This window comes from Sebastes fasciatus, chromosome 20 (assembly GCF_043250625.1).
Source record: "Sebastes fasciatus isolate fSebFas1 chromosome 20, fSebFas1.pri, whole genome shotgun sequence".
Taxonomy (NCBI): Eukaryota; Metazoa; Chordata; class Actinopteri; order Perciformes; family Sebastidae; genus Sebastes; species Sebastes fasciatus.
In genome coordinates this window covers 5,422,004-5,437,101 of record NC_133814.1, presented here as the reverse complement: position 1 = coordinate 5,437,101, position 15,098 = coordinate 5,422,004, and the positions used below count along the sequence as shown (strand labels likewise).

At 40.5% G+C, this 15,098-nt stretch overlaps 1 protein-coding gene and 1 long non-coding RNA gene across 4 annotated transcripts in view; one reads left to right on the top strand and one right to left on the bottom strand.

Moving 5' to 3' along the window:
* The window catches only part of LOC141758694 (uncharacterized), a 457,042-nt gene that overhangs the window by 11,467 nt on the left and 430,477 nt on the right, over nucleotides 1-15,098 (top strand). The gene's annotated exons all lie outside the window — the stretch shown is intronic.
* Nucleotides 1-15,098, bottom strand: part of arhgap22b (Rho GTPase activating protein 22b) — a 53,220-nt gene that overhangs the window by 20,390 nt on the left and 17,732 nt on the right. For all 3 annotated transcript variants that reach the window (XM_074620313.1, XM_074620315.1, XM_074620314.1), the window contains 2 exons: nucleotides 13,983-14,182; nucleotides 8,102-8,189 (listed from right to left, as the gene is read on the bottom strand). In XM_074620313.1, the coding sequence (XP_074476414.1) occupies nucleotides 8,102-8,189; nucleotides 13,983-14,182 (288 nt within the window). The remainder of the gene's footprint in view (nucleotides 1-8,101; nucleotides 8,190-13,982; nucleotides 14,183-15,098) is intronic.

Genomic DNA, 15,098 nt, shown 5'->3' with positions numbered 1-15,098 from the left:
CTCGATCAAAATTTTAAATAATGTTTTTTGAGGCTGTAGGGTTACGCAATAGCTTCATGGTATACTTATCTTACTCTCTTATTTATGCTGTTTGATGCAGATTTTGTGCAATATGCATAATGTGCAATGTATGTGTTTCTCTGTTTACATGTTGATTGTTGTTTGTTTTTAATGTTTTTATTTATTGATGCTGCTGATGAGGCAGCTGTTGGTGTGCAGCAGTTGAGTCCAAGACAAATTTCCCCAAAGGGACAATAAAGTGTATCAAATTGTATTGTATTGTATTGTATTGTATTGTATTGTAAAAAGTCCTGAAAAGCCAGGGTATAGTATGTCGAAAAAAAGGTCATAGTATATCAAAACCGTGTATATGGTCAGCATGTGAATTTGTGGCTAAATTGTTACACAAATAGTCAGTGATCATGTCTATTATGTTTTGTGAACAGTTACCAATTAGTCATTATATAATATGTCGAAAAAAAGCCATAGTATACTATGTCAAATTTTTTTTGTAAAAAGTCATAGTATAGTATGTCGAAAAAAAGTAATAGTATAGTATGTCGTAAAAAATAAAGTCATAGTATAGTATTTCGAAAAAAAGTCTCAGTATGCTAAGTCGAAAGAAAATCAATAGTATATGTCGAAAAAATAAAAAAATGTCATAGTATAGAATGTCAGATTTTTTTTTTTAAAAGTCATAGTATTGTATGTCGAAAAAAAACATCATAGTATAGTATGTTGAAAAAAAACAATAAAGTCAAAGTATAGTATGTCGAAAAAAGAAAAAAAAGTCATAGTATAGTATGTTGAAAAAAACAATAAAGTCATAGTATAGTATGTCCAAAAAAATTAAAAAAGTTAGTAATCACGAGCTGGGCACAGTCAGAGCATGTTAGCATGAGTCACCCAGCTGAAAAAACATTTTGACATGCACTTTGACTTTTTAGGTTGGCCTATGTTCCATCTACTAGCATGGAGGGGCTTCATGACCTCTACTGCAGCTAGCCACCAGGAGGAAATCAAGATATTATCACTTCACTTTTGGGGAGTTGTCATGTCGTCCATCTTTAAATACAGTCTATGGTACAAACATCAGAGAGGTCTCAGTCTTCTCATCTAACTCTCGGCAAGAAAGCGAATAAGTGTATCTCTGAAATGTCCAATCATGAACAAAAAAATTACTTTCTCCTTGGGTGCATCTGAAATTCATGATATTTGACAACAGAATATTTTCCTTTAAACCTCCCTATTTGTCCCTATATGCATCTTACAATGTTTTTTGAAGGCTGTGGATCAAAAGCTGGCTACAAATCAGACCCAATGAGGATCAACATAATGGCCAACATATACAGATCTGTTAACATTATAGAGGTCAAAGGGAAAATAGACTACGTGTGAACTCAGATGTGGATTTGTTGTTGCCTCTTGGTAAAATAACATTTCTAAAACATAGAAAAATGCTGTGTGTTTGTACAGGATCCAAGTGTGTGGGCTGCCTAAACGACTAGTCCACCATAATTAATTAGCAGAAGCTGTCACGTTTGCACAGGCCGAGTGTATTTTTGTGTGTGTGTGTGTGTGTGTGTGTGTGTGTGTGTGTGTGTGTGTGTGTGTGTGTGTGTGTGTGTGTGTGTGTGTGCTGTTTTCCAGATGGCTTAATTGCTTCACACTACCACAACAGAGGGCTTATAGCCTTGAGTCAGCCGTTAAATACAAAGATTATTTTTAAAATACCCAGTTATTTGCCCATTTCTTTCATGCCTACAGACTTTGAGACAAGCTCAAATCAGACTCGGCCACATGACTGTTGAATAGGCTTTGTTTGGGTGCACTGCTCGCTCCGTCTGGAATACATAGAGATAAAAAAAAAAAAGCATGGTGGGAGTCCAATTTTTAATTGCTTGCATGCCAAACTACTGCTGTTATTTCACTGAAATGCAAAGAGGAAATTACGAGGAGTAGCAGGTTGAGTGATTCCTTTGCTTTCACTGATCAACATTCAAGATAGAACGGACTGCCAAGGTATTGTGTTGAACGTATTGAAACAGTATACATACACATGGAGATTTTTATTCTGGCTATTAGGGCCGGGATGATACACCCATCTTCAGATTAGATACTATCACGATACTTGAGTGCCCGATTCAATATGCATTGCGATTTTTTTCTTCTTCGAAGTATTGTGATTCTACGAGTATTGCGATTCAATATTACGATATATTTGTTAGCTTTTTTAACACTAGACCATTGGAAAAAAATTAATCATACACTTCTAGGGACTTTTACTTTGGAAAATATCTAAATTAATACAGTAAAAATGTTTGATTTTCAGCATGTATGTAGTCAGTGATGTCCTGAAGTCAAATATATCAGGTATTGTCAGACATTATTTATTTTCCAGCAGCCCAAAAATCAGAGAATAAAGACATTTCCCTCACAAATTAGTCGTATTTTCTATTTTATTTTGTAAGGAACATGTTAGGTTTTATACTTCTGGTGAATATAATCCAATCAATCTTATTTCCATATATGTATTTTGTATATACAGTTCCCTTTGTTAACACCTTATTTTGAAAACCAGACATAGTCAAGTGTGTATACTTTCACTAACTTCGCAGAATCTGTCGCTAGCTCTTACCGTTAGCTCTATATATCCATGGTCAGCTCCATCGGGGCCGTTTCAATGCATTTAACATAAATGTCAGTATATGGGTGCTCTACAGATGTAGCGTCGGTCGATTTAACTACGGAGATGCAACTGGCAGCTGGCTTGACGGCACGTTACCACAATACGATAACATTTCCTGTCCGTGACAGAGTTTGCCTGCAGCTTTAGCCGTGATGTCTAGCTCTGCTTTTCCTGCAATGTGTGAAACCCAAAGTGTTTCCATACTTTACTGGATGTGTAGTGTTTAACACGCTTGATTTAACATGTGAGGGTGCAGGTCGTATCCACGCAGACCGTCCGCTGTTTTCTGCTCTGTCGGATCTGCCGGTTTGTGCTCACTACTGCTGGCAGACGACCGTTTGTTTTGAGTGGTGGATACGGAACGGATATGATGTCACGTTACTCTGACTACAACAATAAAAGCGGTAACTTCCTTCTACCTCCACATAGACTCAAATGAAGCAAATATATCGATTCTGGCATTAAAAAAGTCAATTTTAAAATCGTAAAAAAAAACTGCGATACATAGGTGAATTGATTTTTTCTCCACTCCTACCCATGACCCTAAACTTGTGCGCACATGAGACATTTGTACTGAATGATGATTTCATGCTTTTCTATTTTTTTTTCTCCAATCAGTTAGGATCCTCAATCTGCTTCTATAAACATAGACAACATCTGTATGTAAAGCCACAGTCGTGGATAAAGAGGTGCACACAGCCAGCATCTTGCTATCTGTCTTGTATCTACCTTTTCCAACAGCAGTGTGTACTCCATATCTCCACAATAAACATGACCAATGGATTCAGCCTGTGTGCTGGACACACACACACACACACACACACACACACACACACACACACACAAACAAAGTCCATCAGTCAATGACATGACCCAGATGAACAGCCAAGGTCCCTGGGCTCTTTTGAAGGACAAGGCTACTGTTACAGTGGACAAAAGGGGTGCTGAAAGTGAGAGAAACCCAACAGCTTCATTTCTGGGCTGGTCTGACCTCAAATTGAGGGTTCATCAGTCTGGGAGCCCTAATCTGCTATCAGTCTTGCCTCTTGGATGTGTGGTTTTCTGCCATTTATGGCAAAGCTGCTACTACTGGTGTTGCAGGCATATACAGTATGCTGTGCTACACACAAAGTGGTGGTGCCTGAAACAGGTTTTTAAAGCATAACATTTACTAAATCATCTGTAGTTATTATTATTCATAAGGGACTGTACGGAAATTATTAGAAAAGGAGGAAGAAAGGGGGAGGGTTTTATATTTTTTTATTTATTTCTGAATGAGGGTAATGTGAGTTTTTTTGAGAGGGCAGGGGAGGTTCTTTCAATTTTTTTTCTCATCCTGGATATAGTTAAGCGTTCCCTTAAAATGAATACATTAAAACTCTATGTTTCTGCGCCTCCTCGGCATGTTGTCTTTAAAGACCAAAAAATAAATTAATATTAATTTAATTACTTATTTTTATTATTATTAATAATAATAACATGAATAATATGCATTTATTATTTTTGATATTATTACTATTTACTTTTATCTTTTCCTTACTATTTTAGGTAGTTATTGAACTTACTTATTAACATTACTATTCTCTCTCTCTCTCTCCAAGTTATCGACATATGATTATATGACACACTTGCACAACACACTTTCATACATGCACAAACACCTAACAATACTCCCACTAACAAAAAAACAGCAAAAATCTGCACCATATTCAAAGTCATAACATCTGTTTCATACCTCTTATGTTAATGTCTATATATTTCCTGTTACACCTTTGACTGTATAACTGTCTGTCACCTGTACTATGTCCCACTGACATATAAACATAAAGGAGTTTACATTACAAATGATAGTCCTTATTTTATCCAACAGAGAAATATCCAAAAAGGCCTTAAACAGTCCTTAAACAGTCCTTAAACATCTTTCTCAGACAATCTAGCAAGAAATGACAATTTAACCTAATATGATAGTAATATATTGTCAAATAGAACACCCAACGTGTCTTGCCCAAGGACATATGAACAGGAGAAGCCGGGGATCAACTCTCCAACCCTGTGAGATCCTGTGTTTATTAAACCATGAAGAGTTAAGGACTCGTCAAAGAACCCTTAAGAACCACTCTTCTCCCTCGTAAATGGTGGCTGAGACGTCCTGAGTGGTACTTTTTTATTAACCAACAGTCTTTGCTTTCCTTTTAGAAGTGAATAGAAGTACATAAGAGCGGAGGGCATCTGTGTAAAAGAGCATCAGTGCTTGTTGAGCTCATTGCTGATTAGTGTTCTGCCAGAGCTGGCTGACAGTTCCCAATAAGCTGCTCGCTCTCGGTTTGAAGCTGTACCGCTGCTGTTCAGTGCAAATTGGCCGCGGCTGTGAGGAAAAAGCTGCAGACATGACTGGACACCGTAATGACTATCCTCCGCGAAGCGTTACTTTTAACACAATGTGACGCCTGAAATCTCAAAGTCTATTCATTTCATACAACAGGAGTGAGTAAAGCCTTCATCACTCTAATCCGATTACAGAGAAAAGAAAGAGCAGAGTAACTCATGTGGTTCCCTCCAAGGAACCAACAAATCTAATATGGCGTGAACAGAAGATGTAGTCAGCATCAAGTTGTTGAGCATGGGGAGAGAGCAGCCATTTAAAACCTTAAAAGTCTTCAACAGGTTATAGTCAAAATTAAATAAGTCTTTAACCCTTATTGTTAGTATATTTATCTAAACCTTATGTCTCCTCATGGCCTCCTTTGAGCTGCCTCCTTCTCTTCATCCTACCTGTCTCTTAACTACTTTCCTCCAAGACTCTCATCTGCCCTTCCTTCCCTCCCATGCAGTCGCTGAGTGCCTGCAGGCCTGTCCGTAGAAACGCACTCTCTCTTTCTCACCCCTCTGCTATGTTGACCGGCCATAAACAAAACACACAGAGACTCACAACCCTGTCGGCCATTCTAAACACAAGCAGAGACCTCCGAGCAAACACTCCCAGAATGACAGAGTGAATGATATAGTGGTTCCCAAACCTATTTTCCTTGAAGCCCCCCCCCCCCGCCCCCTTCCTTGTATCTAAAAAAGCTGAGCCCTCCGATATTGTTAGAGTCGTTTTTTGTTATTGTGGTTAAATGAATGGTATGTATGGTGTTGTTAGATTGCTGCTTTGTGCGCGGCAAGCAGGAGAGCAAATAGGTTTTTGACCGTAGTGAAAATGTTGTTTTTGAAAGGCTAAACGCCAACAAATATGGACTGAAGCAGAATATTTTGTTGGATAAAAACCTGTTGTGAATGTGAAAATATTGCTTTTGAAAGGCTAAACGCCAGCAAATATGGATTACCTTGTTGAGAATTTTGGAAACGATTACATCTATCTCTTTTCAAAAATGTTTGACTTTTGGACTTTACAGCGGTCTAGAGTTGGAACAGGGGACTGGGGGGGGGAGGGGACCCAGGTTGGGAACCACTGAAGATTGTACAATACTACCACTGAGCTCAGCTGCTATCTTGCATGGTTGTTGAATTGAGATGTTATGGTAGGCGCTACTCCCTTAAAAGGCTTCCACTGATGGAGCTTTTTTTTCTTTATATGCCTTAACATTGGTCAACATTTGAAAACATCACATCCACGCACACATACCAACACACTTCAACATACATAAGTGTTGTATAGATTGAGTAAAAACTTGAAAGGCTACATGAGGTCAATCTAATCAGACTGTTTCGCCGCAGGCAAAGCCTCTCTATGTGTCAGCCGTGAGTGCAACATGTGAAGCATGACGGCTCACTAACAGTCCTGAGATCTACCGGCACAGAGTAGCTTGAGATGATGGAGAGGCTATTTTATTTCCTATTTATTTTATGGTACTTCTCGCAGGAATTGACTTTCACAGCTAAAAATGTAACACTTGTACCCGACATGTTACCAGCTCTGTGGTCATGCAATGTGAGATAAGGAGATTGACCACTACAGCAACTGATAATCCCCTGGCTAATGGTGCTCTCTGCTGTCCGAATACAGAACAGCAACCAGAGAATACATGTAACTATACTGTCTGTTTAACACAGATCTGTTGAAGTAGGTAGTGCAGACAAAAACAATTCATTTCTGATCACGATCATTAATCAAAGAACATTTCATCTAATTGCTGTTCAAATTGTTATGTTTTTTTAGTAGGGCTGTCAATCCATTCAAATATTTAATCATGATTAATCGCATTATTGTCCATGATTAATCAGGATTAATTAATTAATCGCACATTTTTTATCTGTTCAAAATGTACCTTGAAAAGGAGATTTGTCAAGTATTTAATACTCTTATCAACATGGGAGTGGACAAATATGATTGCTTTATGCAAATGTATGTGTAAATGTATTATTGTAAATCAATAAACAATGATAGATATTGTACAGAAACCCTCACAGGTACTGCATTTAGCATAAAAAATATGCTCAAATCAGAACATGGCAAACTGCAGCCCAACAGGCAACATTATTATCACAAAGTGGGCGTGTCTGTAAAGGGGAGACTCGTGGTACCCATAGAAACCATTTCATTCACATACAGTATCTTTAGGTCAGAGGTCAAGGGACCCCTTTGAAAATGGCCGTGCCAGTTTTTCCTCAACAACATTTATCATAAGTTTGTGTATGACAAGATTATCATTCAACACGATATTGGTGTCCAGGATAACAGAACGATATTCAATTATGCAATACCTGTTGTGAATTTTGCGCTATATTCAGTCTCTCTCTTTCTCTGCTTCCCCGCACTGTTGTAGCGTATCAGAAACAACAACATGTAGCATACGTCTGACGCTGTAGCCTACATAATTCCCCATGTAGCCCTAACTCCAGCAAGAAAGATGTCCGCTCTCGTTAGCAAAAAGAAAGCAAATGCGCCTATTTGGCGATTGTTTGTGGCCACGTATAGGTAGCCTATTGCAACATACGCATCTCCACTCTATAGATATCTATGTCTATGTGTATCTCTCTTTTTTTTTTTTTGGATGACGATATCGTAGTTTTTCTTAAAGCAATGTCAGTAGGGGAATTTCAATATTGCTCAACCCTAGCAGGATACATGTTGGCAGGTCTTGGATTTAAAACTTTATCTACATGTGTAACCACCACTTTCCTATTGATATTCCAAATCCGATGGAAGCTATCAAGTTTACATTGCGCGTGAATTATTCATAATCCAAGCAAATGCGTATACAGAGTGGGAATACAAGATATGTAGAAAGATGAAGAGTAAAGCATACTACAGAAACCAGAGTAGCATAAAAGTCATGTATAGTGAATGAATTATAGGTGTGGAGTAAATTAGGGACAAGAAGTAAAGGTGGTGTAAGAAGAGGAGGAGGAGGAGGAGGAGGAGGAGGAGGAGGAGGAGGAGGAGGGACTGAAGGAGGAAGTGGATCTTACCTGGTACAATCTCGAAAAGGTGTCTTCCTGGTTCGTCCGGATTAGCTGTGAGTTCGTTGACCTGGCATCCTTGCAGAGGTATGCAGCCCTGAAACAGAGAGAGAGAGAGGCATTCAAATACTAGGCTGAAATAAATGTAATGATGTCCTTACTTCTTTCCATTCCTCCCTGTTCTTTTTACTTGTTTCTTACTCTTTGAACAATCTTTTTATATCGAAATGGAAATTTTAAAGAGCACAAAGTCCTGTTACATGGTTTGTATTGACTTTAACGGAGAAGAACCTTCTCTGTTGGAGTAAGTCAGCTTTTTTTGTTAATTTAAACCTGCCTGGTGTTTTTTTTCACTGCATATACTATAGGTCACTAAGAAGATTTATTACCATCCAGTGAGTTTGTACGTTCAACATTGTATCCGTAACAAATCAGCGGATCTGTGACTGAAATGTCGAAGTTTGAGGAGATCTCTTATGCAGGACATCTCGTATAGATACGTCTGTAGATACAGTAATGTTTAATACCATGGAGATCACATATGCAGATCCTGTAGTTGAATTAATAGAACTTAATAGCAATTAGATATTTTGCTCAAAATGTTCAGCCCTTAAAGGGGATATATAAAAAAAAAAAAAAAAAACTTTTTCAGAGGAGGTCAACCCACAAACTGTGAAACAAGACAACCCAGTCAGTTTTTTGTGAGCTGCCTAGATCAGAAAACATGTGATTCAACAAGCCATTCAGATTGGCTCCCCTTCCTATGTCCCACGCAGGATCATTAGAATACATGGCTTGAGAACTACTTTTGCAAAGGTGCACCATATTTTCCTCGCAAGCCAATCAGAGCAGACTGGGCCTTTTCAGTAGGGGGTCTTAAAGAGACAGGCACTAAAACGGAGCGTTTCAGACACAGTACGAAGTCTGTCAGGTATATTCAGACAGACTGTATTGTATAAAAACAATTAAGCATTAAACATTGAACATTAAAGCATGTAAACATGTTCTAGTAGAAACCCAAAATACAAGTATGAACCTGAAAATTAGCATTTGTCCACTTTAAATCACCTTCTGACTGTCCAACATGCCTTCTGGTTGTTCTTCTTTCCCTCCCCCTTCCTTTTTTCCTATCTCTCCACTCTTAATTCCCTCTTAAATTTTTAAGCAGCTACTCCTGTGATTGAACAGGGACCCGCACAGATTATCAGAATACATTATCCAGATCAATACCCATTTAGCCCCGAGAACTGAGAGGCCAAGTGGGCTGTGAAGTGATGCCAGCGTCTGTGGGTCTGCCCCGTTAATCCGCACGCTGGCATCCTCCATCAAACTGGGAGAGGAGTCTTCCAAAGCGCTTCAGCCAGAGGGCCGCTAACATTAATCGCCATGGCAACAAATGGAAGGGGTGGAGGTTGTGGATGGATGGTGGAGCACCGGGGCAGGGCAGGAACCGGGGCGGGGGGGGGGGCCTCCCAAGGGTGCTATGTGCTCGGAATAACACGAGTAGCTGGCCGAGGATGAATGAATAAGGAGGCAACACGTCACCCGAGAACACAAATCACACACTCAAGCAGTATAAGCTGGAAATGTAGGATAGATGGTACAGTTTGTCCTTTTCTACGTCTTAGCTCAGTGAAAGAGTGACTTTGAAGTAGAGCTCTCACGCTTTATTACAATTAATATGAAACTGTGCCTGCATGCGTGAGCCTTTAAAAGAGCCACAAACAGATGTGGACACACCCAGTTTAACCTGGTTTGCACATAAATGCCAATCACCCTGGACCAGAACACCAGCGCCGGACCCCCAGAAGACTCGTTCTCACTTTGGCAGGCTGCGTCCTCCACCAGTGCCGAAGCGTTACACTCTGCTATTGATTGGTACCATGTGGATGGGCCTTAAATTGAGGCACATAAACACCTCACACTCTTTTGTTTAACACATGCCGTGAAGTTCCGGCCAAGTCTTTCAACAGCTGTCTCCTCACATATAAAGCTGTAATGATACTGGATCCCAGTCAAAGCAGCAGCAGTAAACCACTGACAAAACCTGACCACACCACACTCAGTGCTCAGAAGCATCATCCTATGAGAGAGCTAACTGCAAACGCTAATACTTTCAATGAATCCCCCAAGGCGGTCCATCAATCACAGCACTTTATTTTAAATTGCTGTCAATATCCCAAGTTTCCCAAAAATATACAGTCCAGTACGAAGGGACTGAATTCTGTTGGAATTTGTCTAATATCAAACGTCTAAATCTAAGGGGGCAGAGTTGGAAATGTTATTCCTTGGATTCTATGTGCTCTGTAGATCCATTAAAGAGGACCTATTATGCTTTTGTTCTACTCCGTTTCCTTTAGTGTGGTATATAGTTTTTTGTGCGTGTAAAAGGTCTGCAAAGTTATAAAGCCCAAACTCCACGTCAAAGGGAGTTACTCTCCCCCACAGAAACACTGCTCCTGAACTGCTTGAAACGCCTTGCTTGAAGTCCTGCCTTTTCTTCTGTAACGTGGTGATGTCACCAAGTAACACATTCTTTTTAAAGCTCTTTTCCATTGTAAACAGAAGATTGTTACATGTTTTTTTAACCATGTTACATATAAAAATAATAGCATAGAGACATTATGTAAATGGCAAACGCAGTACGTACAAACAAGACGTATACATATATACAAACAAATATAAATATTTATTCATTAATTATTAATAACTGAACCCCCTCAACCCGCAAAACAAACAAAAGCACAGTCTTCATGGTTACTTAGTGCTACAAAATTTGCATTATTTGGTGATCAAACAGCAAAATTAAAGCAAGCACGCCCTCAAACAAAGCTGGTTAGAGCGGAGCTGGAGCAGAGTCCGAGGAGTTTGGTTCGGTTGACCAGTTACAACAGAGTGGGCCAGCTGGCCAACCAGAGCAGACTGGGTGCAGCGTTTCAGACAGAGGGTGAAAAGAGGTGCTGCAGCACAGCCGGTATTAGAAAAATAAAGCGTTTTTTGAACATTATAGCATGTAAACATGTTCTAGAAAACCCCAAAAGTATGCACCTGAAAACAACCATAATAGGTCCTCTTTAATAAATCCTCCAACAGGAAATATTTGATGTTTCTAGCTTCTTTTGTATTCATAGAGAAAGATCTGTGCGGTTAGCATGAACTAGCTAGTTACCATTGCTGAGCAAGAACAGCGACTAAAACTCCATCAACAGTTAATTTAAGAGGAAAAGACGCCATAGTCCCGCCCACAGTTTGATTGACGGGTGCTCTATGCATCCAAACATCACGTTAATAGCATTCAGCAATAAAGACGGAGGCAAAACATGTCTTGCCACTTTAAAAATTACATTTTATCTTGTGTGTAATGAATTGCAGCTGAAGACTCGTTTTGTATTCGGAGCACTAATGATCCCCTCCTCCACCACCACCAGCGCCACCAACACCACCCATGTGTTTGTCTGTTGTCCACAATACAAATCCATTGTCCAGTAAGTGAAGTCCATTTGTTCTGCAGTGGATTTATCCCCACATGATGAAAAGGAAAAACAAAAACCTGTATAGATCCCGCGTCAGTGTTGCCTTCCCTTCCACCAATTATCACATCTTTTCATCTCAGTAGGGGGGATGGTCTTGTTCTGTTGCTGCGATTTGCCTACATACACCCCCGCCCTCCCATCAAAACCCCCCACCACTCCCAGCCTCGAATTTCCTATCGATTAGAAGATGAGAGGGAGGGGAAAAAAAGGCCAGAGTGACACTTTTTCTCACACATCCTGCTCTCCGAGGGGGAGGATACGTGTGTGTGTGTGTATGCATATGTGTGCAGAGTAGTGTATATGTGTGTGTGTGCATTCAACCATGTGTGTGACTTGAATCCACTGGGAGTTGCAAATCAATACAGGCTGGACGGGTATTGGCAAGCTCTGATTAAAGACAGTCTGTCAAAGCCTTCAGTCAGTTGTTCCCCACAGGATGGAGACGGCGAGGAGGAGAACACGTCATTCTGTGTGTGTGTGTGTGTGTGTATATATAGCGCGAGTGTGTGTGTGTGTGTGTGTGTGTGTGTGTGTGTGTGTGTGTGTGTGTGTGTGTGTGCGAGTGTGTATGTGTGCGTTGACTAAAAGACAGTGATGGCAGACGGCTGCTGCCTACATTAAATGAACAGCAGTCACGCAGAGTGAAGGCTGAAGAAATCAATAATGGTGTCGGGATTTCAGCCAGAAATGTAAAGAGATGATTATTATGCTCTAAAGGTTGTGTCTGTGTGTGTGTGTGTGTCTTTTGTTGTTGGATTACATCATCGCCTCATGTTACGACTATGTAAGCCTGTCAGCTCCGTTGACCGTCCATCCCAGCATCGTTTATAATGACGTGATGTGAGGTCAGTCCAGGCCAGCTACCGTAATGTATTGCTTGTGAGCTTCAATCTAAATCATAATGGGGAAATGTGAGTCAGCACCTGGCCACAGAAGACGTCCCCTCGTGAAAGAAGCACTGGGATCGATTAGGGGGTTTTGCTCCGTAAATATTTTCATGATGGAGTACTAATGGAGGAGGAAACCAGGCGTCACTAATGCACTAAGACGCTGTGGTGTTTTCCTGTTAATTATATGGCAAAACAGTGTTTCTTTCTATGGTAAAAAAACTTGTATTTATACAGTTAAATATGTAAGTAAACTCAACAATCTCAACCGTAAAATCTGCGGTACTAATAGAATTTTACCGTAATAGCAGCAAAAGTTCTACCGTATTTATATACCGTGAAATTCAAGCAACCACAGCTGCCATTTGTTTTACCGTAAACAGTCTGAGTGTGGTGAGTCATCATTACCACTGTGTATTTTCATTGTTCTCACAAAATAAAGCACATACGGTAGTATTGTTGGGAGACTTGTTAGTCTGTTTTCTCCGGGCAGAGCCGACCCTGACCAACTTGGTGCCCTAGGCAAGATTTTAGCTGGTGCCCCTTTGTGTCGCAGCCAATTCCACCAGCAATCATTGTGTTCTTACTCTCTAAAAAAAAAAAGATGGCAACGGCCAAAATGCCAAACTCAAGGCTTCAATACCACAATCCACAAACCAATGGCCGATGTTACGGTGACTACATCGACTTCTTATATAGAGTCTATGCTTCAGACCCAACCACCGACTCAAATGACATAACTACTATAGGCAATTTATCAATTTGTGCAGCTCCCTCTGGGGCCACAAAAGGCTTTATACAACCTTTTTTCACATGCGCAGTAGTACTCCCCAAGACCTGCAAACGAACTTGGATGTGTAAAACCGGTGGAATTCCCCTTTAATTGTAAATTTGGACTCCTTTTATCACAAGATTGCAATTTTTCACTGCTATATATATTGAAATATGAAAAACAAATAGAGAAATATTCACCCAAATATTCAAGATTAAGAGATAGATCAACAATTGGATGCCCTCAATTTAATGATAAACATATTGGTTGTATATAATAACATAATATCTATACCCAAAAGTGAAGTCAAACATCTGGCTGGTGGCTTGCTGTTAGTTTAGGAAGCGCTTGATTTGATATGTGGGAGAGTTTTCTATGAGCAGAGCACGCATTTTAAATTAAAACTAATATTAATTGTGCAGCCCTACTTCTTACACTGATTAATCAGATAAAATAATTCTTTACATTTCCATTCCCTGCTCTTATATTTTGCTGCCTGGCATTGACATAAACACCATCTGACTTGTTATCCTGTAAAAACCCTCCAGAGAGTGGGACGCCGAGCCACTGGGGCGAAGATAAAAAAACAACTCCATTTAATTGTGTAAATATAATCACACGAGCCAAAGAACGGGGACTCTTTGACCGGTTTGACCTTCGCCGTCCTGTTAGTGTGCAAACATGGCCGAAGTATTCACCTGTGGTTTGGTTTCCTCCTCGTCTTTGTAGAAGAAGAGCTGATCCGAGCGCAGCACGAACCAGCGGAGCTGCCAGTTCTTCATGATGCTTCGCTGCTTCTTCAGCCAGCCGGTTTTCAGCGCCCCTTCCTGGAGGCTAGGGGAGGCCGGCCGGCATGGGCCCCGCGACACCTCGCCCATCACCATGCTCTTGGACCTGGCTACAAACACACACACAGATAAAACAGTTATGCTCTGTGTACACACAAGCAGGCAGACAGTGATGGTTGGGTGGGTTAAAGGGGATTGGTTTCGTGGTTCTACTTGATTTCTCCCATTTGTTTGGCTCGTGTCTTTTCATTTTCTCCCTAATAGAAGCTTGTGTTCTCCCTCATTGTGTATTCTGTATGCACACACATGCTCTGCCAGACACTATGAACACACACAACCTTCTGCCCCGGGCTGAGACGCCTCGAGATGAAGGGGGAGTGGGACTGCAGAGAGGCGGCAGGCACAAATAATAACAGAAAGCAGATAAAATAGAGGCTGCGGAGGGGGAGTTCACACAAACACACACACACACACATCTAGCCTCAGGTGACAGGGATCCTCCCGCCCCTTCCATTTCAGAGGTCCTTGGGAGAGACTTATTGTGTGTTGCCAGAACCCAATAGAATAGCAGAGGCTTTTGAGCAGAGATAATAGGACCACATGGGACTGACTGGCTGGCTGGCTGAATCATTCTCAACAAACGTGTGTAACCTGAGCTCAGTCAAGGACACGTTTAAGAAAAGAGAAGGGATGTCAGCTTTATAGCCGCGTCTCATTGTTAACATCAGGTTTGTCCCCGCTGGGCTACTGTCCTTGTGTGACATCAGCCGAGGAAGAAATAGATTTAAGAGTGCGGTGTGTATCATTCTTTGACAATATTTAATAATAATATTACATCAGTTGACACTTAAGCGTGACTTGTGTAGGATGCATCAATGTCTTTTTTTAAGCATGTTGCATCAGTATAGGATAAATTATGTCACTTAGAAAAGATTTCAAGGTTTTATACAGATGAGAAAAAAGGCCACAGAGCTAAGGCGAGGGCTATATTCTGGTCAGGCAATGCTATTTGATGATAATGTATAA